Raw genomic sequence first — 27,371 nt, 5'->3', positions numbered from 1 at the left:
ACTGAATGGCTGTGATTTTCAGGCCTTATTAAAGAGGCACTAAATCTTTATATCAGAGGTGAAGCTCTTCAAAAATGAACTAAGGAGAATGAAAAACTGTCTCATAGTCCCACTAATTAAAAAGTGGCATTTAGTAATGAGACTTGCTGCATCTTTCCTTCTAATAGAAGAGAAGAAAGATCCAGTTTGTATGATTTTTGATTAAGAATCAGACTTGAATTATGTAAAAAATATTATGCTGTAAGTCCAAGCACAATTTACACTGCAATCCAACAGTGCAGTATTGAAAATAAGAGTAAAATATGTGTTTGTTTGTCTATCTGTTAGCAAAATATCTCATGAAACAGAGGATTCATTTTGATAAAACTCTCAGAACGCAGTTACTGGATGTACATCAGCAACTGATTAACCTTTAGATGATGAATACAAGTTGACTAAGATTCTGATGATTTTACAGATATGGATCTAAAATTGATTGAGGTAGTAGCTGAGCATCATCCTCAGCACTTACTCTGATCGCTAACACATTGCACAAACATTTTTATTTGAAACTTTGGCATGCAAGGTGGCTGGTAATGTGCATTCCTTCAAGGGGTGCTAGTTTTTCCATGTATGATAGAATTACGGTAACTCTGATTGAGTGTAGTGTGAGGAAATGTAACAGTTAAAACATGTTAACAAAAAGATCCTGTCTGCATAAATGTGTAACAGGAAAACACAGCTATCCATCCATCCATCCATCCATCCATTCATCACAGCACCACATAGAGACAAACGAGTCAGACAACCATTCACACTCTTACTCAGATCATAAATATTTTTTAGGTAATTTTAAACCACAGAGCAGCTTCCTCAAGGTCTGATGAAATGATGGAAATACATTAAACAGAAAATACAACTTGTTTTGTCTTGAGTCAGTAAAAAAAATGTACAGCTAAACTATGACAACACTATTACTTATACTTGAATGTTCACCCAGTCTCTTTGTGAGTTAATTGGAATTAGTGTACATTAACATCTGTCAAGACATAAAAATGAAAGGACTGACAGATAGGATGATGTGGGGGGGATGAGCAGAGGGAGACAAACTCACAACCTGAAATGTCACGCCGTGGGTATCACTCTTAGTCCTGTGCTCCTAGCACTCTGGGGAAACAAACACACATTGACCAATGAGAGGACAGTACAACCAACCATGGGAGGAGATATCAAGATGAATTTGAAATCCAGTGTGAACATCAAAAAGACAGTAGAAGAGAGAAAATGAAAAAGCAGCAAGACAGACAGAGAGAGAGAGAGAGAGAGAGAGAGAGAGAGAGAGAGAAAAGAAATCTTCAGAGATGCCAACATTAAGATGAGGAAATTTGTGGTAATTTGCTCAAAGTGGATTTTATCTAGAAATGATTGCTCAGGACTGGATGGCACCCCTGAAGCAAAGAGAGCAGACAAGCAGACTGACAGAGTTCTGACTCACGGCCAGTAGTGGAAGGAGCAGTAGCAGCAGTAGTGCTTGTAGGAGAGGAAAGGGCATTGGACAAGGACACGTGACTAGGACTAGAAACATTGGTTACATCCTGGGTCTGGCTGGTGGTGGATGACTGGCGTCTCAGAGCCCCTGCCCCCTGAAAGGAGGTGCCGCTCTTGAAGGTGTTGACTACTTCAATCTGTGGGAGGAGAGCGGGACAGGAGAGGACAAATGGCTGCTCAGAGTGACACGAACCAAATGGCAACACAGGTTGACTGACTGGGTAAAGTGTTGCAGTCATGACACATGGGGAGGGGGGGTAAAGGTCAGGGCGTGATATCCCCACATAAACAAAATGTCTCACACAGGAAAAACATCTGATCAATAACAGCTTTATGTTCAGTTCATGAGATGTCTCTGTTTTTTTTGTTTTTTGTTATTTCTCTTCAGCTCTGCTACAGTGTAGACTTCACACCAGGAACAACAACTAGAAGCACTTGGAGAGCGCAAAACTACACCAAGTCCAAAGCGTCGTTACATTTAAATCGTGATCCAGATCCAGATCACCACCAAAGTTTATTGAATTGGTTCTTGTGACAACCCCAACATTTCCTAAAAAATTTAGTCAAAATCTGTTCATTATTTAAGTGATCTTGCAAACAGACAAACAAACAAACCAACACTACCAAAAACATAACCTCCTCAGCGGAGGTAACAAGCAGAATTGGCTAATTACAGTTGATTAGTTTAGCCAGAGTACACTAAACATGAATATGTACTCTTCCCTGTCATAGCTATAAAAGTGGTAATACTAATGACACCACTGACACTCATAGGAGTTGATAACAGAGATAAAACCAAAGATGTTACAAATTATTATCTGAAAATCTCCTCCTTGGAAAGCAAAGTTATTCTCTGCTTTGTTATTACTATTTCTGTCATGTTTGGCTGCTATTTATAATAGAGGCATGCTGTGGGACAGCTTCAGAAACACATAACTGAGAAGAAACCAGGTTCAACACAAAAGCAAAAAAATAAAACAAATCACAGTGATATCGGTCTGCAGAGGTGATCACAGTGACACGAGTACAGGGACTGTTTCCTGCTGTATTTAAAGTTGAAGATTTACTGTCCAACAGTCCATAAGGGTGATCGCCGCCGTCCACCAAGGAAAAGCTGCATCTTCATGTTCCTAAATAAGTCATCTTAAGATAAAATGACTTTAGGGCTGTGACTGAGATGAATATAGCATGTCATAGACTAGCATTTCTTTTCGGAATAGGTTTGTAAAATGATATCACAGGCATAATGATCTTACAAAGACAATAATCATTTGACAGAAAAAAAATAATCATTAATACAAATCATAGAAGAATAGATCACAAGTCAAATGTTTAACTTTTTGTGTTAATTGTTGGGTGATGAATCACTTGATTATTGTATTTGGAAAGAGATAAAAATCAAATGCTATAATATATTTTTTTAGCAAATACATGTTCAAATCACGTCTTAAGAAATGTATGCATTCTATCGTTTTTTGTTTTTTTTTTCGGTCAAATCAATTCCACAAAATCCATTTGTGTAATTAAATTCTCACCTGAGTCTGAATGCGATTTAGACCTCTAAACCACAGGATTTGTCCTCTCCTTAGCTCCCTCTCCGCATGGTCAATCTCCTCGTTTTCCTCATTTACGTCCTCTTCTGGTAGCTCATCTTTCTGAGTTAGCTGGCCAGCTCGACGCAGGAAGCGCAGCTTGCTGTTTGGTATAGAGGCTATCACCTAACAAACGAAAGAAGAAGAGTTCTTCCAGTAACAACACAAAGACTAGAATGGAAGCTTGAAAACATGCAAGACAGGGAAAACAGACGAGGAGACACAGAAACATGCAATGTTACCTGTCCCCAGACAAGTTCTCCCATTCCGAGAAAAATGCACCACATCCATTTTTCCAGGTTCAGAGGCTGACAGCTGAAGGGCTTTCCTCCAAACTGCACAATCACAATCTACACAAACATCGCACATATAGAAAAAAAGAAAATGACTTTGACCCAGGTACTTAAAAAAACAATACTTTTGAGTACAAGAATACAATATCTAAAAACTAACCAAAGCTAAGGATCCTTCTAAATAACAAAAAAATTACATAAAAATTAAAATATTTTTGTGTTTTACCTGTACAGCAAATGTGCCAAAAACGATAGAGCAGAAGATGGGGTTCCTGAAAATACCATCAAACACGTTCCTCTCTCCGTGTATTTTGCGGGCATTGATTTCATTGAACAGCTGCATCATGACGAAGGTGTTGAAGATGATGGTGTAATGCTCAGACGGAGGAGAGTGGAGAGGAGCATCGCGGCCACTGTCAATATCAAATATCTTCTCTCCTAGAGGGAGCAAAGTGCGTGATGCTGTTTATTTTTAGCCTGTGTTATGTCACATTAAGATCACACTGCAAAATAACTGCACATACCGACAAAAAGCAGTGTGAAGATGAGAATGAGCTGATAGACGGCGTGTCCCAAGATGTTCTTGGTCATAGTGCTGGAGATGAGAGGCTTATTGCGGCCGTACGGCTTCCTCCTCAGCAGAGACTCTGTGGGAGGTTCTGTCGCCAGGGCCAGAGACGCAAAAGTATCCATGATTAGGTTCACCCACAACATCTGCACTGCTTTGAGCGGAGAATCCTGGGGAAATTAAACAGAAACTGCTACTCAGAATCAAAAACTCCCAACAAAACTGGAGAAAACTATCTTTAATTGTAAACTTTTTTTTCTGTAGCTGTATTATTTTCTGAATATTTAGTTTATTTTGCTTTGATTTAACAAACTGTGTTTATTCTGTTCTAGCCCAATCTGAAGTTATGCTAATAACACTGTGTCAAAGATTTATATAAGTAAAACAATTGCACACATATGGACACTAACCCCAGTATTTCATGGCTCTCACCTGTGTGATGCAAGCACCAGTGAAAGCTACTATAACAGCCACGACGTTGACAGTGAGCTGGAACTGAAGAAACTTGGAAATGCTGTCGTAGACGTTTCGGCCCCACATCACCGCTTTCACAATGCTGCTGAAGTTATCATCAGTGAGGATGATATCCGAAGCCTCCTTGGCCACATCTGTACCAGCTATACCCTGGAAGAGTAACAATAAGCTGCAATAGGAAAGGAAGTGCTTTTTTTTTTTTTATTTTCTTAAATTTCCGAATCCACTTTATGCAGCATGTGCAAAAACAAGTTAAGAATGTGAAATATTGTACAGAGGATACAAAAAGTAGGCAGCAATCTACAAAAAAAGGCAAGGTGACTAGTGTGAGAGAGCCTGGCATATTTAAAAGCTATTTGAAGACTATTTAAAGAGATTGGAGGGTGCAGTTTAAATTTATCTCCTGGCTGATCTTAGTAATCTGAAGTAGGAGGCATCTCGGTGGCTGCCAGTAAGCATGAGAATCTTACTTAAATGTGTAAAAAAAAAGCTTGTTTAAATGCAGAGGTCAAAATGCAAACCTAAAAGTAAGATGGTAAAATATTGAGACATTCAGTTTGATTATTTGCATAATTAATAGGAAACAAAAAATAAAAACAGATAAAAGAAAATGACAATAACAAAATTGTAATTTTGAGTGAGAAAATTTAAAAATGACAATATAGGTGCATTAAATTAAATAGCCTTTGGTCTGAGAGGCCTGTTAACCTTCTGCCAAGAAGCTGAGGAAATATCATTCCACCAGGAGGCGCTCTTAAACTGCGCAGACAGGCCGAGTGCCTGAGCAGAAAGCCTAAATAATGCAGAGGTTGAAAAGACATCTTGTAGATGTTCACTGGGATCATTTGTAGATTGATACATCTGATTTAAGGAAGAAGAAAAACAAATCAAACAAAAATTAACACAAAAGCTGATTTACTTACCATGGCAAAGCCAACATCCGCTTTCTTTAATGCAGGTCCATCGTTGGTCCCGTCTCCTGTCACCGCCACAACCTGTCTCTGATCTGCCATTGTGCTATCAATAATGCCTGACAAAATCACACAGAACAACATGAGACGTAAACTTCATTCACTTCCTCTATAATATCACTTTAATACCGATTATAAAACTCTTTAAAATAAAGAATTGTTTTAAATGTTTTTTTATAGTAAATCCATGTAGGTTAGAATCAATTAAATTAAAACCTGCAACCCACTCACCTTTAACAAGAGTGTGTTTGTCAGTGGGGGAGGATCTGGCCAGGACTCTGAGTTTAGGCCATACTTTATCAATTCGTTCCTGTTCCACCTGGACATGCACAAGTACATCCAAAAAAAAACCAGTTAGAAATAGAGAGCCAGGTGGTTGCAGTTTAAATGTTTTTCTCTCTTTTCTCACTCTTGGGTTTTCACATTCTCTGCCTTTCTTTCAATCTAGCAGCAGGCCCCGTACCTCTCCTTTCTCATTGCGGATCCTCCTGTTGAACTCTTTGCCGTCAATGCAGAGAAAGTCCTCTCCTGGATGGATGATACCACATTTGATGGCTATGGCCCTGGCTGTGTTTATGTTGTCTCCTGTCACCATGCGCACAGTGATGCCTGCACGCTGGCACTTCTGAATGGCATCGGGCACCTAAATGAGTTGTTTCAAAAGAGATATATATATGTAATAATATGCACACAAAGGTTTGGTTAATTTGCTGATTTGTCTAATTAGAGTTAGCAGAAGCAAGCTTAAACACTGAAAAATGTGGGTTAACTTATTTTCGTAAAATACTGTCTTCTGATGCTTTAAACAGACGTACACATCATTTCAAGTTGTGTTTCTGGAAACTAAATGGATGTGATTTGAATTTTGTATGTGTTCTCACTGGTTTCAGTTCTCAGCAACACCAGAAGGAAATGTTGACTCTGTCTGTCTAGCATTTGGTGATGAGAGTAAAGCTGGTTCTCAGAGCTTCAACTCTGAAATGTGCTGTCTGTAAAACAGTAAAGCTGCAAGCTGGTCAAGTAAAACAATAAGCTATATGCTATGTCAACCTAAAGGGATCTACAGATAGGCATGTAATCCATAGGTAGACCAAAAATCTGTGAATTTTATCAGATCAGCATTCTGCTGCTTCTTTCTTATTATTTTCTCATTGTGTTAACAATAAATCAATCCTGTTCATTTATTTAAGGTCTGTTTCTTTAGAAGATGGTCTGCCTGATTAGATTTTATGAGACATTAGTGCATGTGTGCAGATCTGCGCTAAGAGCAGATTGCCAAACACAGTATTAAGTCAGGAACACATATTCTTTTTGGCAAAGGTCAGTGTGGGAGAGCTCTGCTCTCAAAACCCACACATAAACAAATGTGTGCACATGAAGTAATGAGAACTTGCTTCAATTTGTAAAAACATGCAGGACTCTATTTTCTATCTTTTTTTTTTTCATTTTTTCCCTGTTTTAAACACAGATGTACATACTGTATCACACAAACTCAGGAGTATAAGTATATGTTCTGCTTCTCACTCACTTGGACATCTTGTACAAGGACTGTAGGAACATGCATATACATTAAAACCCACAGATGTACATATACAGAAACACATATGTCTAAAATAGAAGTTCATATGATTCCACCTCTTCAAACTGTGCATGTGCTGTCCAGAAAAAAAACAAAAAACAAAATCAGGCTTATTATTCTTATTATTCATGTAAGACTGCAGAATTTCACACATTTAAAGCCAGCAGCTTAAAGAAAGAACCAACACAAAAAATACAGATCTTCAAAACGCTGAAGACTGAGCAAACAAGAATAGATACTGTAGTTTTTTATAAACATATTAAATAAATAAAAATATCTATCCTAAATAATACAACCTTCAACAATCATGGCACATGAAAAAACTTCATTACTCAAATTCAAAATGTAGCTTTTTATCTCACTTGGGATAAAATGCTACTTGTCAGCTCACTAATACCAATACTTTCAGCAAAAACAAATAAAAGAGGCTAAATTGAAAAGTGGCAATCAAATTGTTCACAAATACAAGAATCAACATTTAAAACTTGTTAATTAAAAATTGGTTTATGCAATTTGAATGAATAAGAGAAACAAATTCTTACAACAAATATTAAGAAAGAAGAGCTAGCTATAACAATGTTTTTTTTTAATTTTTTCATGTCACTGTTATTAAAAAAACTGCATTTGCTTGTTTTAAATCCCTGTTTTGACTCTTTCTTATAAAGTCCAATTGCTATGTTTGACTTGTTCAATAGAAACTAGAAAAAAAGGATGCAAGGTTAAAGAAAGTACAGCCTGACCTATCAAACAAAGAGCATAACAGTCTTGATGTGATCGTGAAAAACAAGCCTCTGAATATCTGATATGGATCTGTGTACAGTCTTGTTTCCCTTCATTTCTCTCCTTGCCCAACTTCCTTCTCTGTCTCTGTGACATGAATCTTATTTCTAATCTGTTTATCAGTCTCAGTCTGTCTCTTTCTCTCTCGCTCTTTCAATTGCCTGTCTGTCTTTCCGCTCCTCTTTGTTGTCCCTCTGGAGGACCATTACACAGAAACCTGGTATTAAAAGAACATCGAATCCTGGAGGAAGAAATTATGGGCTAATAAATACATACATGTTCGCCAGGTTGTGTGACCTTTTAAGCGGAGGGGAAAGTCTTTGAAAGACATCTGGAAAGATATTAATGCAGTTCACCATTGTTCTTTAAACTGCTTTTCTTTATAGCTTTAACAATATCAGACAGCACATGACTTATAGAACAGAAAAAAATGTTCATGCTTTGTAGCAAAGGTCTGTATCAACACTTCAAGTGTGAGCGGATAAGAACAAAATGCAACAGCATAACTTCTTTCTTTTGTATGCTCAACATGCAATGTTTAACTTTCTTTCAGTATATTAACTGCTACTTCAAAATTGATCGTTCATATTTACAGAATAACACAACAATTGATTTAAATTTTTACCAAAAAATAGGTCACTGCAATGCAACAGGGGCTACTAGTAAACCTGTTTGACTCTATCTGAGAATGTTTGTTATTTTTCCACTTTTAAAACCTTTTTTCCCTTGCCCTAAGTCTTGGTCGCAGGCTTACATAACTCGGCTTCAGACAGAAAGGGCACAATCATATGGAGAAAGGTGGGTGAAGATGAAGGTTGAAGGAACAAGAGCAATCAGGGGAAGGTGAAATTCAGGCCTTATAACACAAAGAGAAGTGGAGGAAGAAAACACGCTGGGGTGAGGTTCAATGAGAGAGGTTGTTTGGGAGTGCAGAGGGGGATGAAAAAAAAAAAGATGAAAGGAAGAAGTTGAATAATGCAGTAGTCAGTTAGTTTCCTGCTTTCCGGTACCACCGCTGGAGCTGTCAAGGGAGGTCAGCTATCCCATAGTATACAGAAGCTGCTCTCTAACACAAATATTACTCTTCTTTTTAGAATAAAGTTAATATAAAAACACAACATATACAAATCACCAATGGTATTTTTTGATTAAAAAATGTTTCTCCTTCAGCAGTAGAAAGAGAGTGGGGATAAGCAAGAAAACAAAAAGTTATGTAATGAGAATTAAAAGGCTTAGTTACAGACAAACAGAAGTATGAATGAGTTGTACAGTAATTAATCATGCAAAAATGGTGATTATGTAATATCTACCTACCTGTCTGTCTGTCTGTCTGTCTGTCTGTCTGTCTGTCTGTCTGTCTGCCTATCTATCTATCTATCTATCTATCTATCTATCTATCTATCTATCTATCTATCTATCTATCTATCTATCTATCTATCTATCTATAACAAAATTTCATAAAATGTTTTTGTTTGACTTGTACTTCTAAGAAAATGAGTCATAAACTTGACAACAAAGCCTGAGGCATGTAAACAAAAGCAGGATTTTAAATGACAAAAAGTTATTGGCAAGTGTACAAAAAATAAATAAATAAAAAGAAAATAAATCTAGCACGTCGCCAAATGATTGGTTTAAGTAAAAAAAAAAAAAACAGCACATATTTCCTAAAGAAATATTAAAAAACAAAATAATAAAAAATAAAAAAAGAGTTTTGAAAACATTAAAGTGTTGGACTGAAGAAATAATATCTGCGACCTTATATTTTCAACAATAAAAATAAAAAGACCCAGAAAAAGTGACACTGCTTTAAAGCTCCTATAAAGTTACACCAGCGACAACGCTGCTGACATCCCTCTCTAACCAACATATCTCATGCGCTCCTACCTCTGGTCTGACAGGATCCTCTATTCCCACAACACAGATAGCTGTAAGGTCGCTGAGGATGTTGTTCTCATCATCCCAGTTGGGCTCAGGATCCCTAGGAAAGTCACGATATGCCACGCAGATGGTCCGTAGACCATCACATGCCATTGGCTCGATCACCTTTTTCACCATCTCATCCTTGTCTCGTGGACGGAAAATTCTTGATTCACCAACTTCATTCAGAATGTGGTTGCATCTATAAATGACAACACAGAAATCCTAAATTATAGCAAAATCCTTAATCTGTATGCAGCATTTCAAATGCAATGACCTAAATTACAAAATGTATCTTGACCTTGTTGCAGGAAATCTTCAATTTATTACTGCAGCTTAGTGAAATTGAGTAGATTCAACAAGCTTTTCACTTTGATGCAACTTATTAGCAACAAAATATTCACATTCCTCATGAGAAAGCTGTGTAACCACGTCTCAGTCTTTGTCTGGGGCACACATGTTTTATTGCAAAGTTATTAAAATGAAGGTTTATCATTTACTGACAACTCTATCCGCATAAATAGGCAAAAAATTCTTTGTAACAAAACACATTTTTTTTGAACACTTGGTAAATTTAATAGATCACACACTGTAACAAGAAAACTTCTGACATGTTAATTTAATCTAACTATGATTAGGAAAACTGGACTCACTTTTTGAGAACAATCTCAGAAGCTCCCTTGCTGTACATGCGGAAGCTGCCATCCGGAAGTTTAATGACAGTGCTCATAGACTTCCTGACTGAGTTAAAAGTGTAGACCTTGTAAAGCTTCTCCTCAGGGATCTGGTTTCTTATTGGCTGGTAATCCCGCTTCAGGTCCAGGACCAGTCCCAGCAGACCACACTCTGTTTTGTTTCCAACCTGCTTTGGCAGACCACCTTCCCTATCTGGGGGCTGAATAAGACGCAGAGGAAAATAAAGAAAAAAAATGAATAACATTGTTAGTTGTTTTAATGTTGTTAGTTTCCTCTCTCTCTCTCTCTCTCTCTCTAAATTGCCATATTCTAAGAACAAGCACTATATAAACTGTTTAGTCTGTTCATTGAATGAGATTTTCTTTTCTTCAGTTCAGTATCCCCAGTGTAACACTTGAAATAGCTGCTGGTGATAATTAAGCAGCAAGCAGGTGAATGGGTTACTGTGTAGGAGGCTAGGAGATAAGATAGGCAGAATCAAATTTGGACCTTCTTATTTCAAACATACAGTTCAACCCTTCACAGTCTGTAGGTGTATGTTTAGAACTATGCAACTATCTTCTTCAGTAAACATTTCAGCTGTTTATAAACTACAGAAGGCAGACAATTATGTACTCTTTTTACAGAACATATGACAATTTATTTCTGATAGAACTATTAACAGGGGTTTTAGCTGAGCAGCTTGTTCCTTTTAATTTAAGAAATCAGATGCTCGTTTTTTGATCAAGAGCTCTAAGAGCTGGAATGCAATTATGTTCAGCCTTCTATGGCAAAGTGTTTCTGTAATTTGTAGTTTAGCATCTGTCTAGATCTGTGTGTGTGCCTGTTCAGGTGATAAGTACATGTGCACAATTGTGTGCTTACTGTATGTTCAAGCGTGTGACTGTGGTCAGCTTGTGAAAGGCTCAGCGTTGCTATGGTAACACCGGGCAAAGCACTCTTGAAAGATGAGAATTGGGAAAAGAGAGGGTGAGCTTTTCACCACTTGGGGATTCTTACTCACTGGCTCTGATTCTCTTACAAGATTTTCACTCATCTCACTTCACACATGTCCCCAATTTTTTGGTTTCCCTTTTATCTTTTCCCAAAGATTCTTGATTAGTTTTTTTTTTTCCTGAGCTCGGCTATTTAGAAACAATTTAACGTGAATACTACAAGAAATAAAGCATGCACAGGAAAACTACCTGCCACTGGGACAGAAAATTCTAATTAATGCTGAACTCTCACTCATACAGAGGCATTGTAGTGACACTGACGCTCATGCGCTCAGACACATAAGGCACAGTCACGAGCATGCAGTCCTGGCTGTCATTTTTTATGACATGCTTCTTCACACAATTACACATTCTCAAGATGATTTAAATCAGAGCAATAAGCGCTCTTCAAATAGATCAATTGGTTGCGTAGATAATGGTTAACACTTACTCTTGGACAACATTAAACAAATTTACATATATTTACATGTAATTTTTCACGCTTTAGGAAAATAATACACAGCAGGTCTGTCGTGGGAGATCATTATTTTAGCTGTTGTTCTAGTTGTGGTTTCTTTAGCTTTTGTGAAAGCTTATATTAAGGGAGATGTTTGCATTATCAGAGAAAACAGTTGAAAAGGGTAATGTAGAATTACTAAAGCTTTTAGGGGTAAATTGGTTCTTAATGTTCTCTGGCTATACAAATTCTTATTTCTTTGCCCCTACAAATACTTATTTCTTGGATGAGACAAACAGTGTTGGCGTTTCAGTTTACAATATAGGCATGATATCCGGCTTTTTTATTCAGTATACCCTATATTAAATAAAATAAATAGCTTTGTAAGTATTCTATGAATTCTTTGAAGATCCCTGACTGCAAGTTTCTTCAACAGTTGAAATTATTTATAGTGAAAGTACATTTTAAAATCTCAGTATTATGACATTATATTACATCAGTAAGTTTTGTTTATTACTGACTCAGACACAGATAAATTGTTGCCTCTGCTGCAGAGGCTAAGAGACAGGGTGCACAGCTGAGAGATTAAAAAGTCATCTAAGATCATGTAAATCAATAAAACCCAATAAGAGTGCTGGCTCGTCTTCACCCAGTAATGGGAACTTTCTGGTTATTGTCCAGCTGTGTGTCTCACAGAGACAGACAAGAGTGCAAATATTTAATACTGCGTTTGTCTTAAATAACAGAATTAATGCCTTTTCCTAATGACCAGTGATTACATCAGGAAGACACTGCCTGTCATTGGCTAATGACAGGATTGGATAAATGGCCTCATCTGCACTGTCTGGTGGTGTTAGGGAGAATAGACTACCAGCCAGAGGACAGCATCAAGTTAAATCACTAAACTGCAAATGACCACACAGGATATCTTGCAGTTTTAAATGATCATTTGTAGATAAATATATTAGTTGTCGAGTAGAATAGTGATAACCATTAAGAAAAATAGTAGTTACTGCATTTAAATTCAGTGAAAAGCTTGTGTTTATAACTGATCAACTACGCTTTAAATGCTATTATAGTAATAAATGTTAATTAAATAAATGAGCAGCCATCTAACATTCACCTTGGCTAAATGCACAACTTCTAGCTCATAGAGAATTAAGAACTTGGCAACTGCCTTGGCCACAAAAAATCAGGGAAAAGATATTCAAATAAAGGTCATAAACCGAGAGCAAGACTATAAACACTGTTGCCTTTTATTCCCAGTGACTCCACTTAGATTTATCTTGACGTGGCTTTTTACATTCAAGAACAGTTGCTGGCATGGAACGCCCAATGTTGGCATGCTTCTGCCCCTGCTGGCACGCCCTGGCCTGGATGTGGCTTAGGACCAGCTGCCCTCTCCCTAGTCCTTGGGTGTTCCTGCAGGCAAGGACATATGCCAGAGGGAGAGCTGGCAACTTTACTTCCTATTCCACCTGGGGCTCTTCTTAATCCATACCTCCTGTTCCTTCCTTCTTTCTTTCTAGTCATGTTCTTACTTGTCTTTCCTTTCTGTTCACATCCAGCCCTCGCCATTTATTGCTTTACTTGTTTCTCATGTCACATTTTCCTCCTGTTTGGCCACTGTTTATTGCCTCTCCTTTTCTTGTTTTGTAAGAGATGCTCCACCTGCCTGACCTCCTGTTCCTTCTTCTTCCCTCATCCCAAAAAGGAGTAGGTTATATTCTCGGCCTCCACATGACTGTACCAGCTGACCAGGCTAAGGCCTTGGAGGCATGCTGAGGGTGGTAGTACAGGCAATCCAGTCACTCATAAGAACACTTATGACACGGCGGTTTTTGTGTCTCTTCTATTTACTACCATCTTTCTCTTTTTTAATTTTTATTCTGGCTTTTCTTCCCACTGCTTTCATATTAAACTCCAAATAACAAATATATTTCATCTTCCATATTCCTTAATTTGTTTTGTAGTTTCCTTAATATCAATCACTTACACTTAAGATAGATTTAAATTCAAATGAACAAAAAATAACTTCAATTGTTAGCCAAATAGCATGTCAAAAACTATCAATGCTCACAGTAAATACACTATTACAGCATTCTTACAAAGAAACCTGTTATTTGTTTTTACTACTGCAAAATTAATGATTTTCTGAACATGCTTTTTTTCTCTAAGTATCAAAATTATCTTATAAAATTGTCAAATAAATGAAGAATTGGTGTTACAATTCAATAAATTGATATTATCATAGTTCTGTACTTTCACTCTACTCTTTATTGCATCTAACTGATGCTGGTTTCCTCAGTCAACTAAAACAAGATCAATGAAAGCCTGTAAATTTTTATCATGTTGAGTAAAGGGATTGAAAACATCAAAGCCCTGTCATATTGATGTGATGACACCTTCTCTTTTAGAGCCAATTTAAGCTGTACTATCAAGTCTGCAAGCGCTAACTGAGAAGACAAGAGACAGGAATTGCAGTATATTTGGTTTTTAACCACATAATGAAGTCCTTTAGCTTTTCCTTTAAAGGACAGAGTGTAATTTATTGTTCATAGCAATTTGCATGTATGGGAGTGTTAGCTATCACTCTCTTCTCTGACCGGAACAAGTGACCCGAGCAGGTGGTTGAATCTACATGAATCTGAGCACCGAGGACATTCACACAGCCATGCTAAACATACCACTGTGCTGTGAGAACACACACCTGTAGCCTGAATACCTCCAACAGAGTTAGAAGGCCTGACATGACAGATGTGTGCACGAGTGATCAGTGTGTACTGCTGAACATGTATCTATTTTCAGCCCCCCTGTGTGTACAGACACAGGAGGGACTTTCATTATGCTACATACATAATAAATTTAATTCTTTAGGTGCTACTGCTACTGAAAATGCCATACTTTCTTTTGAGCAGTCAATATACTGACATCACTGAATGCTATTCGTAGTTTATCATGTACTATGAATGACTGGACTGTAGGAGATATCCTGGACTTTTTTGTTTGTTTTCACACAATCAATTCAGAATTTGTGAATAAGTGTAAAGTTGCACTGAAATGTTGTAGAGGTGCTTCTATGTTATGTACTGCTGCTGTGTATGTACATAGTTTTAATGTGTAAAGATGTTAAAATTTTCTCCTTTGAGGTTGAAGGTTTCTCCACGTCTTACTGCTATAGGCATGTGCCGTCAGAAGAGGCAGAGATATAGGAGGGGATGCATTATAAAGCCAGAGAGCACTAGGGGGATTGATACGGGTATCAAAGCCTGTCTCTTTGCCTTTGTGTTTTTGTTTGGTGGCCATCAAAGACTTCCATAGCCATCCTGGCATCCCACAGGATTGGCCTCTTATATAAGAACACACCAGCAAGCATACTGCAGGGCTGGAGTGGCGACTAAGGGGGAGGGATAAAGGAATAGACTAAATATTACTCACAGTTCTCTCCTCTGCATCCTGCTGTCTGTCCCTTAAATATTTGTCACTTACAACATTTACTGTTTTGTGCCATTCCTTCATTCTTCCTTTAAATACATATTATCAGTTTTATATCGCACAGTAAAAGTTGTCATTGTACAGTGAAAGTCTGTAACTGGTAGAAGTTTAAGCATTTTGCCTTTTCTATGGCAGTTATTTCTATTAATATGTATGGAGTTTATTACTGTGTTCTCGCAAATTCTTAAACAGTACTGGTAACAGTGTTACAAATTTACTAATATATATATATATATATATATATATATATATATATTCATTTTCTTTACCCACTAATTCTTTTTAGAACTTTAAATTAGGTACATGGTTTTAAAATAGTGAACTATGAATATGAATTAATTCCTGCTCATTTGTGAACACCAAAAATCTCTGTCTGAGCCCTGCTCATGAAAATACAAAAATTACATAATACAAAATTATTACATCTTTTGTAACTTTTCTGCACTGTGCTCTTGTAGATCCTCAGTCATTCAGGACATGGTAATCATAGCAAGCTGAATCATAAGCAAGTGGATTTTTTTTGTTTGTTTTTTCTTCTTTTCTTTTTAGACCTTTTGCTTCTCACCCAAGGAGCTTAACGATTCTGACTCAGTTCCTTACTGAAATTACATTTCCAAATAAAAGTACTTCTTGTTTTGTCTGACATAAGTTTCAATCTAAATGAGTTAGTGTTTTCATAATTTTTTTAAATGTGACAAAATACCGTTCCAGAGCACATCTTTAGTTCTGTTTCTGCATTCAGGTCTAATAGGCTCATAAAAATCTCTATCTACTGCATTCACTGTAAACAAGAGACCATCTCCAGCACTTAGACAGATTGGATTCAATTACAGTCTGCTACGCTCTGAATATCAGATAAGACAAAATTACACAACTGTTCTCAAGGTGACAAGTTGAGTGAATGCCTGATGAATGTAAAGCAGCAGCCAAGGACACTGACTACATGCTCTGCCAGGAACTGAGCACTGCTGACCTGCCTCGCTGTTCCAGAAATGCTCACATCATATGGTTTTACAGCTGAGAGAGAGAAAGCTAATATCTATGCGGCCTTTCCAAGATGTTTAGGTCTTATCTTAACAAACTTCATAACAATGAACTGGTTTTAATGCTGAAAAATCTAAAGCATATTATAAAGGTTTAATCTTTTATATTTAAGCTGCATTTAATTATTTTGTAAGTAGCAAATATGGATGGGAAAACAGATCAAGTGCTACCATTACAGATGGCTTACCAGTATTTTTGTAGTATAGGCACTGTTGATAGAGATGGCGTTGACCAGTAACTCCAATGATTTGGGTGGTAATACACCAGGATCAGGAATTTCTTTGTAGTGAACATCTCCAACATAGCACTGCACAGCTGTCATCCGGTTGGTGGTTAGCGTGCCTGTCTTGTCTGAGCAGATGGCTGTGGCATTGCCCATTGTTTCACAGGCGTCCAGGTGACGCACAAGATTGTTGTCTTTCATCATTTTCTGTTGACAAAAAAAAAAATGTGTGCATTTAAAAAAGTTTTGAAAATGTTTACCCAACCAATTGGTTGCCAAAAATAGCCTGTCAGGGAATTCCACTGCCTGAAACTCAAAAACTCCAAACGTCTGTACTTAGATAGTACCCGCAATGCTGAAACACATAACTCTCATAGTTCAAACATATTTATGGAATGATTTCATAAATTTTCAAACAAAAAGTCAAGTGAAATTAGGTTAAATAAATGGCATAAAAAAAACGCAAGACCTCAATTAAAAAATTTTAAATGTTGCATGGTTTTTGATAGTTTTTTTAAAAACATGACTATATTACAATGTTTAAACAAATCTTGTTGCTGTGTTTTCCCTTTATGTGTGTGTGTGCGTGTGTGTACGTCCTTACCTTGACAGAGTATGCCAGCGAGATGGTCACAGCCAGTGGAAGCCCCTCTGGTACAGCCACCACCAGCACAGTCACACCAATGATGAAGAACTTGACAAAGTACTGGATGTAGATGGGAGTGCACTCTGGCATCCAAGGGCGCTTCTTCAGCACAAAGTTGTCGATGGCAAAAAACAGGACCAAGATGATGACTGTAATAGCTGACATGAGCAAACCTGAAAGAGGTACAGAAGGTGTCAGCTGAGAAAAGGAAAACTGGAAAAAATCATAATAATTATCTTCTCTTTGTGCCCTTAAACAGCAACAAAATGGTTAATGTATAGCATCTGGTTATTATACTTTATTTATACACTACTGTCAGAGGGGGGAATCATAAAGAGATCATTTAAGCCAGACTTATTCAACAAGCAACTTGTAAGCAAGATGCATCCTTAAAAAGAAGTGTTCTGCCCCCACAAAGCTATAAAAATCCCAAACTGATTTATCTGAATATATTGCTAAAAGTATACATATCAGCATCATCATCTTAAGATAGTAAACTGCCTCTATCAAACAGGCAATCTTTGTTAAAATGACAACTAAGATGGGTGGGTTGTGTAAACATGTGAACCTGTAAGCAGCTGTTTGACTGACCCAATTATCTGACCTGCGCTAAAAGCAGCAAGGCTGCAGTATGAAGGGGAAACAACAGCAAAAGTGAAACTAGCTCAGCTCACTACAGCTTCAATGTGTCTCTTTCAAAGCCTCAAAAATATGACAATTTAATTTTTTTATATTTGTGGAAGGTATGTTGAGTTGCTGCCATTTTGGTCAAACCCAGAGAAATAAACTTACATGAAAGGTGTAACATTACGGCAAAATAACAACTGTGTGATAAAACAATAAAGTTTGTTCTTGTTTTTTTTTCATTCAACAAGTTATTTTTTGAACAGTTGGATGACAAAAAGAATAAATTATTTAACAAACCCAAATTCAAACATGTCTTTTAGACTGTACAGCTCACACAGCGATCTCCAGTAAGTGTAACGCCACTCATCCACCAGCAGAAACAGCAACATAGAGTTAGTGTGTTAACATCACAACTCACTCACACACTGATAATGACACAAGTATACGCTGGTTATAAACTGTTTGTTTTTTATAACCCAATAAACTGACTTGAGAGTGTCTGTAATAACAACACAACAAGCCAAACCTATTAAAACAAGAACAACACAAACTTGTTGCAATAGTGCAACGGCTAACAATGAATGGGAGAACAAAGCAGTCTGAGTTAAATCAGTGAAAGTTAATGTTGAGCAGTTTCTTACCACAAAAACTAGTGCAATGGAGGTGATGGGTCACATGATCAAAGAACAAGCAAAAGCATCGCTCAGGGCAGACCAGGCATTATATAGAGCCTGAGACGCTTTGAAATGCATTAAGTCCAAAGATTTTAGCAGGAATGCCATATGATCTCACAGTACTGTTTGTATGCTAATTTCTTCATGGTATTTCATTGTTCTGACACCACGTCCCCATTCTATCACTCAGGCCACTTTGATATAAAAGCACACTCTAAAAACAAGGACATCTTTGAGGGATTCTGTGGAAAACCCTTTACATTTTAAATAAGCGTTTGTTCGCCAGTAATTCTACTGCATTGCTGCTTGGAGGTCACCCAGGTGGACAACCTTTGTTAACAAAATGCTTCCATTTACAGACATACTCTGGAGACCAACCCCCTTTCCCCCATACACAGCTTTAAATTACATTAGAAACAAGTAATTAAAATACACAATTGCAAAACGGTCAAAGTACAGGCTACATAAGAGAATCATAGCTCGTGCCAGAGCAGTGATTCATCATTTTCTCAAGGGCAGGTTCTTTAGAAAATTGAGTGAATAGGCTGCTAAAGTTCTATCATTCAAACACCTTGGCTTTCTTCTTGACGGCTTTTATTCCTTCAAGCGACAACAAAGCAGACCTCCTCAGTACAACATATTTATTTGATGGACAGGATGATGGTTCAGTGCCTTGTTGTCGCTGATTTTCTGCCTGAATGAGTGATAAATACGTCTGTGAGCAATTTGCTGTACCTGCTTTTCCAATCTGGACAGCGAGTTTGGTCAGCTTCCCTTGCAGCACAGACTTCTCTTTCTTCGGAGCTGACACTTTCTTCCTCTCTTTCTCGTCGGCCTCTCCGCCTTCAGCACTCTTCAGAGGCTGCATTTCCATGGCAGCTGCTCCATCCTGCTTCTTCACTGTAAACACCAGAGGGGGAGGAAAAAAAAGACAAAACTATTGTTATTTAATGGAGATACGTTCAATAACTTGAGAAGGAAGAGGGACAATTAACTGTGAGACTGGCTCTGGTGCATTTAGTACTCACATAAAAAAAATTGCCATAAAAATCATTAAAAGACAAAAACAAAATTCTGGAGAAAAGATGATAATTAAATAGTGAAGTCCACACAGAATATTTAGAGATTTGCTGAGCAGTTAAAGAGAGAAAAAAATAATTTGTGCGTAACTTTTCATATGTGTACAAGACAAGTTAAATGAGCAACAAAAAAATACAATTTAACCTAAAAAATAAAAAAATAAACAGTGATACTGTTAAAAAATATATCAATTAAAGCAAACAAGAATAAATAAAATAGAATCAAAAAAGAATAGAAAACATGTTTTTTTTTTCATTCGGATGATTTCCAACTGGAACCAAATGAACATTTATTATGGATCGTTTATTTTGGACTATGGAGAGACTGTGTAAACCCAATTTAACTTAAACATTTATTTTCCATGATATATAAAAATCCATATTGCCAAGTGCCTAAAATCAATTCAAAGCAGACAGATTTACAGTTAGGTAATAATTTTTCACAGCCATCACGTTATCACTGAGCTGCCTGCAGGATAAAAAGTAAAACTGTAGATAGTATTGTTGAATCTCATATTTACCAATCTCATAAGATAATCATATTCTTACACTTTAAAGAATAAACCCTTCAGGGAATATATTGGAAAAACAAAAATGATTGTAATGCACAGAACAGAAAATAGCTGTTGAACATTTTCACAAAACACATAATAGTACATGTACTTTTTAGACAGTACGTCTAATCTCTGTTTTCAGGTAGAGATAAATTGATATTCTGTCACCTATGCATGCTATAAGAAATGATTTTTTTAAGGGCTTTTATACAAAAAAATCTGGTCGTAAAAGCAGACTTCTATTACCTCACTCCATCTCAGTCTCTATCCCATTCCAACACACACACACACACACACAATCTGCTTCTCTGTTAATGCAACCCATTACCTAGAATCATTTCACTCTAGTTTTCCTATCACAATGAGGCATGCATTTGATGGTCATGAAAAACATTTTAATGTTGAACATTTGTCTTACTCTAAGTTCTGCATTTTGTTTTTCTACCCTTTTGACACAAGACAGAGCATCTCGTGGTTACCCAGCTCGTATTATGCAGATAAGCTATGCCTGATTAACAAATGTAAGACAATTTTTTTTTATCTAGAAGACATAATTAACGTACTAGTCGTGCTGAAATGACTGAAACAGTAGGCTTTCAGTGCGACAACAATATTAATGCTTCCTATACTGTTATAAAGAATATGTTACTAATCTGTAGTGTTTCTTTAGCTTTGGAGACCTTGAGTTGTTTTCAGATAAATCATGCACCTAAATTAGTATTTTTAAAATACAGAAAGAACGCTTTTATTTCTTAAGAAATACATAAATGGCATTGAAAATTTCACTTTCTCTTTAATGCTACGCCATTTTATGTAAAACAGTGAGGGGCAACATTGGGAAAATGTTAAAAAGAGTAAATATTTTAAGACAAGTGATTAAAAAACATATTGAATGTTTCTGGAGAATAGGCAATTTGAGTGAGAAGGACACAGAATAGCTGAGGGACAGGCTGCCGTTCGATCAGAAAGAAACAAGATGAGCCAACAACAAAACAAGAACAACAAGAGAACATCAAACCACAGACGACACATCAGTGACGGAAAATGAGAAAGTGAAAAATGGAAGGTTCTAACCTGAAAAGTGTAGGTAAAAGCTGGGTCAAACTACAAGTACAATCTCTTTTCACATGGACACATGGAGTCCTTCCATACGGCATGTTATTAAAAAATGTGGGCAAAAAGAAATAAGTCACAACAATGTGGGATTTTCCACATAGTTTTGACCCAAAGCTTATACCAAAAACATAAAAGGCAAATGAAAAAAAAAATTAAAATTAAAAAGAGAAAGGGAGAGAGAAAAAGGAGAAAGAAGGAAAGAAAGAGGAGGAGTGAAACATGATTTGGTTACCTTTTATCTGGTTGCTCTCCAAATTGCCATCCTGCATTTTACCTAATATGAAGACATACAGGACAGTAACAACAAAAATAACCAAAGCAGACAAGTCAACAAATCATCCTCACAGAGACGACACAAACAGTAAAACCCAAAAGTTACAAACAGGGAGACAGGATAATGACTTTTAATAACAACATCTTTGTGACAGTCACATAGAAAAGCTTGTGATACGTAAGTGATGTCATTTAACGCTAAGCTAGCTCCACTTATAAGGAGCTCAACAAGCAAAAATCAAATGTGTTAATCCACTGAAGTGTGTTGGTTTACCTGTAAGAAATGGGAATAACTTCAGATTGTTTTCATATTTATTTCACTGCATAAACAACTAAGTAAAAAAATACAAATACTCAACAGGTTCCTTAGGAAATAAAATAGTTTGATAAAAACTACTGAAAGTAGCAAAATAGTACAGCTAATTCAACTTTTACTTGATTTGTTCTAATTTAATATTTGTGGTTATCCCACACACATTATCGACCAAATGGGTCGAGTAATCAAATTGAAATGAAGTATAGGACAAACAGCGAATAGAGCATTATAGCAAACACTGACAGTCAGGGAGCGTAAACCACAAACACACACATACAGTATATTTAAACAAGAAAAATCATGCATGACAGGGAAGTTCAGAAAACACATGCAAGATCACAGACTGGAGACGTGAACAGAACAGAGATGGCTGAAGGAAAAACCTCCCACTTGATGAAGTTATACAACAACAACTGGAGAATTAACAAAAGCAAAGTTTGGGGACAATTAATTTACAATATTTTTGAAGTGTGCTCAAAAGCAATAAAGTTAAATGCTGCTAAATTTAAAAAAAAATCAACGTATGGGTTATTTAATAGAAATGCTAAGAACTTCATTAGGAGTACATTTAAGTCTATGGGATGTGTATTTGTGGTAGGAAGAGCAGAACTTTGACTAAACATGTCATTAACGCAAATGCCACCAAGAAAATAATTCATGTAGAACTAAGGATGAGAAAAAGCAGAGCAGGGTCACTTCATCACCACCTGCACATTAGCCAGTTCCCCGGAGTGACAAGAGAGCCAAAACTTGACAAACTGCTGTGTACCAGCCCGGGGACAGCACAAGGTCACCATTTCAGCACAAATTAAGCCCCTCCCGTCTCAAGTACAAACACTCTGGATCTGAGCTGATCTCCAAGGAGAAAAAGACAGGAGAGAAATCAGTCCAACAGAGAAAGAAGTTCATCTTTCGGCATCTTTTCCAGCTCATACAGAACTAAAGGATTTACACAAAGCGATCCTGGAAGACAACCAACAAAAGTGATGGCCTATGATAGAATTTTGCCACCACATATTATCCAGCATTTAATATGTAGTTAGTCTAAAATTCTTATGATTACAAATGTAATAGTAATAATTGGTTTTAATGTAAGTTGCAAAAGTTAAACGATTTAAAAGGCTTCCACTGGTTTTAAAGAAGACATAATGACAGAGGAGTTCATGTGTTGTAGTTTTAAGCTAATTAAAAATGTTCCCAGTGACAGTACCATACACAGAAAATAAAAGCATTACAAGACAGTTTGAAGACAAGAACAAGAAACACAAAACTAATTTCTACTGCTAAATCAGGCATGCATTGACAGCATGGATACAAAAAGGTTCAAAAACAAGTAAGGGCAGAACTCAGCAAAAAGGTAGGCACCCATGGTAAGAGGCAGTTGGAGGATGGGGTTGAAAGTCACAACAGAAAGTGGTCAGAGAGCGGACATTTTGTCAACCTACCATTAATTAGGCTGGCACTGGCAGGGGCATTAATGCCTGCAGCCCCATCCGTGGCAATGGTTGCAATGGGGTGGATAGGGGGATGGGAGCAGTCTAGCCAGTAACAATGAGGGTCAATCAGAAATGAACAAAAACACACACACACACACGCCCAAACAAACACGCCCAAACATGTGCACACACAAGACAGTGAACAGAAATAACATGGTTATAGCACATTACAGAGATTCAGCATATTATGTAGACTTAATGATCAGTGTGAAATTTAAAAGCTAAATACAATATTCAAATCTCACTAAGCAAACTATCAAAGTAAGATGTTTAGGTAAATTAACAAGTAGGTGTAATAGTAAACAAACATAAAACATAAAGTTTAAACATAATAGAAAGAATATTAAATGTAAAATAAACTTACCTAAAAATAAGCCTACTGTCAAATGATTTTAGACACCCCTCTACCTTAATATATACTTTAAAAAATCCTGTACACGTGGTAAACAGAAGTAAATATGTTGTATCTACCTTCTGACAGATGAAGTTAAGATGATTTAGTTTTTACATTTTGGCTGCTAAGTTTATTTAAACCATGTTATTCATGTAATGTCTATTAGCGTCACAAAAATCATAAAGTCATTTGTTGTACAACCAACAAATAACAATATCTTTAAAACAAATCATCTGTGAAAATTAAACAAAATATTAGAGAAAGTCAATTCTTGGCCAGGAAAACAAGTCAGTTAACTGAAGAGAATAATAAACTGTCTAGATAAGGTGTTGAATATTTAACAAAGTCCTCCTAAAATAATTTGCACTGTTTAGAAACTTTGTCTTAAAAAATATGTTTTTATTATATTTAAAACGCTACCATGAACTACAGTCCGGGATAAAAGGACATTTATTGGATGAGGTCTATGTTTGTGCTTTTTAATGACCCTAACTCTCCAAAGTTTGCTGTTACAAAATAGGAGTTTATAAATCTTTGAAGCTTTTATCACAATTCTTATTTATTTATTTTATAAATCACCGGCCTTCAGTTATGACAAATTTGCAATTTTGATTTTAGATTTGTTTACAGTTAAGAGTAGAGATTTGTTTTAAAAGGGATCAACTTTAATCACAGATTTGTGTTCAGAGATTTCTTTTTTATTATGAGGATTTTTTCAGTAAATGATGAGCGAACAAAAACTCAAATATCAATTGTCTTCCTTTATCTAGTCACTGGTTTATCGCCTTAAATTATTGCCCTTTGTTGAATCAGATTAAATCAGTTACACCTGAAAAGTACTTGCCACTGTTAAAAAGCGAAAATATATGCTATAGTACAAGACAAACTAAGAAGACAGTATTGCCAATCAGAGAATAGTATCAGGGAATCACTAGTTTGAGAGAGCAGCAAAATAAAAAGGTTGAACGTGTATTATTTTCATGCAAGCTAGTGACATCTCCTCATTCAGAAATAAAAAAAGACAAATTAAAATTTACTGTGGACTTTATACAGCACTGCTGGTACGTGAGCTGTACCCCTGCAGGGCTGTCAATCTCATGCTTTTGTTTTCAAACAGAGCAATGAGATGAGTCCTGGAGCCTGTTAAAACAGGACTGGTGATAGATGTCAGCTAGTTAGTTGATGAAAGCAAATCTTGTTTTAGTGAAAAAGGGTTATGCGCTGTGCAATATGTCATCTGTCAACACTTAAAAAGATGCAGTTTTGTGACATAAAACTTCTCTTTTTAAGTGAGAAAAATTGGTGCTAGGGTGCTTGGCTTCAGGAAAGTAGTAAATACTCATTGTGGTTTACTTAAAAATCGGAAGAGGGTTTTAAAGTCTACAGGATCGAGTGCAACTCCCAGGGGTCAGAGAAAGGTGATACTCTACCTGTGTTCTGATGTCCGTCTTCGACTGCCTCTCCTTCGAGGTGAATTTGGAACAATAAGAAAGTAAGAACAATGATGCACCTGAACCTACAGAACCTGGACACTGCAGGTCACTACTGTACCACCAAAAATCATTTCATATATTATTTATATTACTACACATTCATTTTAGTGTCAAATCGTATGACAAATACCTACAAATGATTCATATACTGTACATCAATCCACACTTGTATATTTGGAAGATAATTCTTTAAAATGCTTTTGGTAACAGGAACAGTTAAAACAATGATATTACACAATGAGCTACACAGACGTTCAGCACATAAAAGGCAATGAAATGACAGAAGTTGGCTTTTAGAAGTAAGATGCTGAGCATTACTGACAAAAACGGGAACACTAAAAATCGGAGGAACATAAAAAGGTTAATTAAGGACATCGTGATCTTACCTTTCTTTTCTTTCTTTTCCTCTTCCTCTCCGCCTGCCCCCAGTAGGGTAAAGATAATCCCAGTCTGGGAATTGACACCAACAGCAGTCACCACCATTCGCCCTGACCCCTCCATCACATGGGTCCCTGAAGGAGGCATAGTAGAGAAGTGAAAATATTTTACTTATTTACACACCCACACACACACACACACACACATATGTATATATAAATATATTTACTGCTCAAAATACCAGGGATCTTCACATTCTGTAGATTGCATTTTAATCCATAAAAAAGCCCGGGACTATTTTCTTAAAATTAAAACTAATGACATTCTTAAATTTATTGAGCAAAAACTTTAAGAACAAACTGAACAGCCTTGGGCCCGTTTGATAAGAAACACTTACTTATTGATAATCTTCCACAGTTAATTGTCTTAACCTCATTCCAAATGCAGTGTGAGATAAACAAATAAATGCATGAAAAATTAACTTTTAGAGCAGAGCAGTTCCTGTGAGTTGTAAAAAAAGACATTGCTTAGGTTGGAATAAAATGTGACATGCTGAATTTTGATTAAAGTAAAAAACTAACGAAAAAAAAATATTTAATATCATTTGGTGTTCGATTCTAAAGCAATAGTGAAGAAACACGTCACACAGAGATACCTGCCGACTGCAAAACACCGACTTTATACATTTATACAACATGCACTCACAGAAAATCATTAACCTTTTGGAGATAAAGTTGATGTGGGTTAATATGAGGCTAATTAAGAAAAGGCACACAGCTAATTATTCCACAAAAAAATATATTTAAAAAAATCCAAAGATGCTATATCAGATTAACCCATATTTCTTGTATCAGTGATCTTTCTTTTTTATACAATAACTACAACTGAAAACTATTGTCTCTGCTGCAAAATAATAAAGCAAAGGACTCCAAAAAAGCAACATTATCTTTCAGGCACCTTCTGGGTTGCTTTTCACAAATTAATGTTTAAAATTACAACAACATACCTGTAATTCTCTTTCAATTTGATTTTAGAGTTGCTTTAAAGATAAAAACACCTGAAGAAAACTATAAATTTAAAACAAGCCACCACCTGGTCCTACGGGAGGCAGAGTCTTTAGCCTTTTCTGTGTTCACAAAACACACGTGACTTGAACAACAAATTGCTGTGACTTATCCTCACTAAAGTATCTGTTCTACTCTTTTACTACTTAAATGAAAACCACATCTCTCCTCATGTACACAGGGCTGTTAATCAGTCAAAGCCTAATTTTCAACACTTTGGTGTAAATTTTCCCAGCAATGCTGAGCAGTGTGATTTTGGAACAGTTGGAGTACACTCTCAAATCCCTCTCTCTGAAAACTTGGATCACCACCCTGGTCTGCTATTCCACAGACACTGTACTGGTTTTTCATGCAACACTAAGAAGACATGTTAACCATGACTAACCCTCAATGCCCAAAGCCCTGAGGTGTCAAATGATGTATCAAATCTACTTCGAACGCCCTGCCACTGGGGAGCTATTTAACAGTCTTAGCAACCACTGCCAAAGTAACAAACTTGCCTTCTCCTGAGTCTTCACACTCTGCTTTCATAAAAGTGAACATGGTGTTCATATTGAAGAGATCCTCAAAAATTACTTGTTCCACTGTTTAAAGATAAAATGCCCCTACACCAGGTCAGCAGTTTTCACCTAGAAAAGTATAGACTGGGATGGGTCCTGCTTTCCTTTTCT

At 36.6% G+C, this 27,371-nt stretch overlaps 1 protein-coding gene across 15 annotated transcripts in view; it reads right to left on the bottom strand.

Annotated features, from left to right (window-relative positions):
- The window catches only part of atp2b2 (ATPase plasma membrane Ca2+ transporting 2), an 88,907-nt gene that overhangs the window by 3,513 nt on the left and 58,023 nt on the right, over nucleotides 1-27,371 (bottom strand). For 5 of the 15 annotated variants that reach the window (XM_017408693.3, XM_017408695.2, XM_017408692.3 and 2 more), the window contains 17 exons: nucleotides 25,645-25,770; nucleotides 25,196-25,228; nucleotides 23,321-23,413; nucleotides 21,519-21,560; nucleotides 19,273-19,437; nucleotides 17,195-17,409; nucleotides 16,555-16,797; nucleotides 10,355-10,596; nucleotides 9,669-9,903; nucleotides 5,889-6,068; nucleotides 5,657-5,744; nucleotides 5,378-5,484; nucleotides 4,413-4,604; nucleotides 3,937-4,150; nucleotides 3,639-3,850; nucleotides 3,362-3,469; nucleotides 3,063-3,245 (listed from right to left, as the gene is read on the bottom strand). In XM_017408693.3, the coding sequence (XP_017264182.1) occupies nucleotides 3,063-3,245; nucleotides 3,362-3,469; nucleotides 3,639-3,850; nucleotides 3,937-4,150; nucleotides 4,413-4,604; nucleotides 5,378-5,484; nucleotides 5,657-5,744; nucleotides 5,889-6,068; nucleotides 9,669-9,903; nucleotides 10,355-10,596; nucleotides 16,555-16,797; nucleotides 17,195-17,409; nucleotides 19,273-19,437; nucleotides 21,519-21,560; nucleotides 23,321-23,413; nucleotides 25,196-25,228; nucleotides 25,645-25,770 (2,678 nt within the window). Of the gene's footprint in view, nucleotides 1-1,093; nucleotides 1,147-1,474; nucleotides 1,665-3,062; nucleotides 3,246-3,361; nucleotides 3,470-3,638; nucleotides 3,851-3,936; nucleotides 4,151-4,412; nucleotides 4,605-5,377; nucleotides 5,485-5,656; nucleotides 5,745-5,888; nucleotides 6,069-9,668; nucleotides 9,904-10,354; nucleotides 10,597-16,554; nucleotides 16,798-17,194; nucleotides 17,410-19,272; nucleotides 19,438-21,518; nucleotides 21,561-23,320; nucleotides 23,414-25,195; nucleotides 25,229-25,644; nucleotides 25,771-27,371 lie in introns of all 15 variants that reach the window. The other 10 variants (XM_037975316.1, XM_037975317.1, XM_017408700.3 and 7 more) reach the window with 10 other exon arrangements.

The sequence above is a fragment of the Kryptolebias marmoratus genome, linkage group LG4, assembly GCF_001649575.2.
Source record: "Kryptolebias marmoratus isolate JLee-2015 linkage group LG4, ASM164957v2, whole genome shotgun sequence".
Classification (NCBI taxonomy): domain Eukaryota; kingdom Metazoa; phylum Chordata; class Actinopteri; order Cyprinodontiformes; family Rivulidae; genus Kryptolebias; species Kryptolebias marmoratus.
The sequence above is the reverse complement of the archived record's forward strand: the minus strand, read 5'-3'. Positions and strand labels throughout refer to the sequence as shown.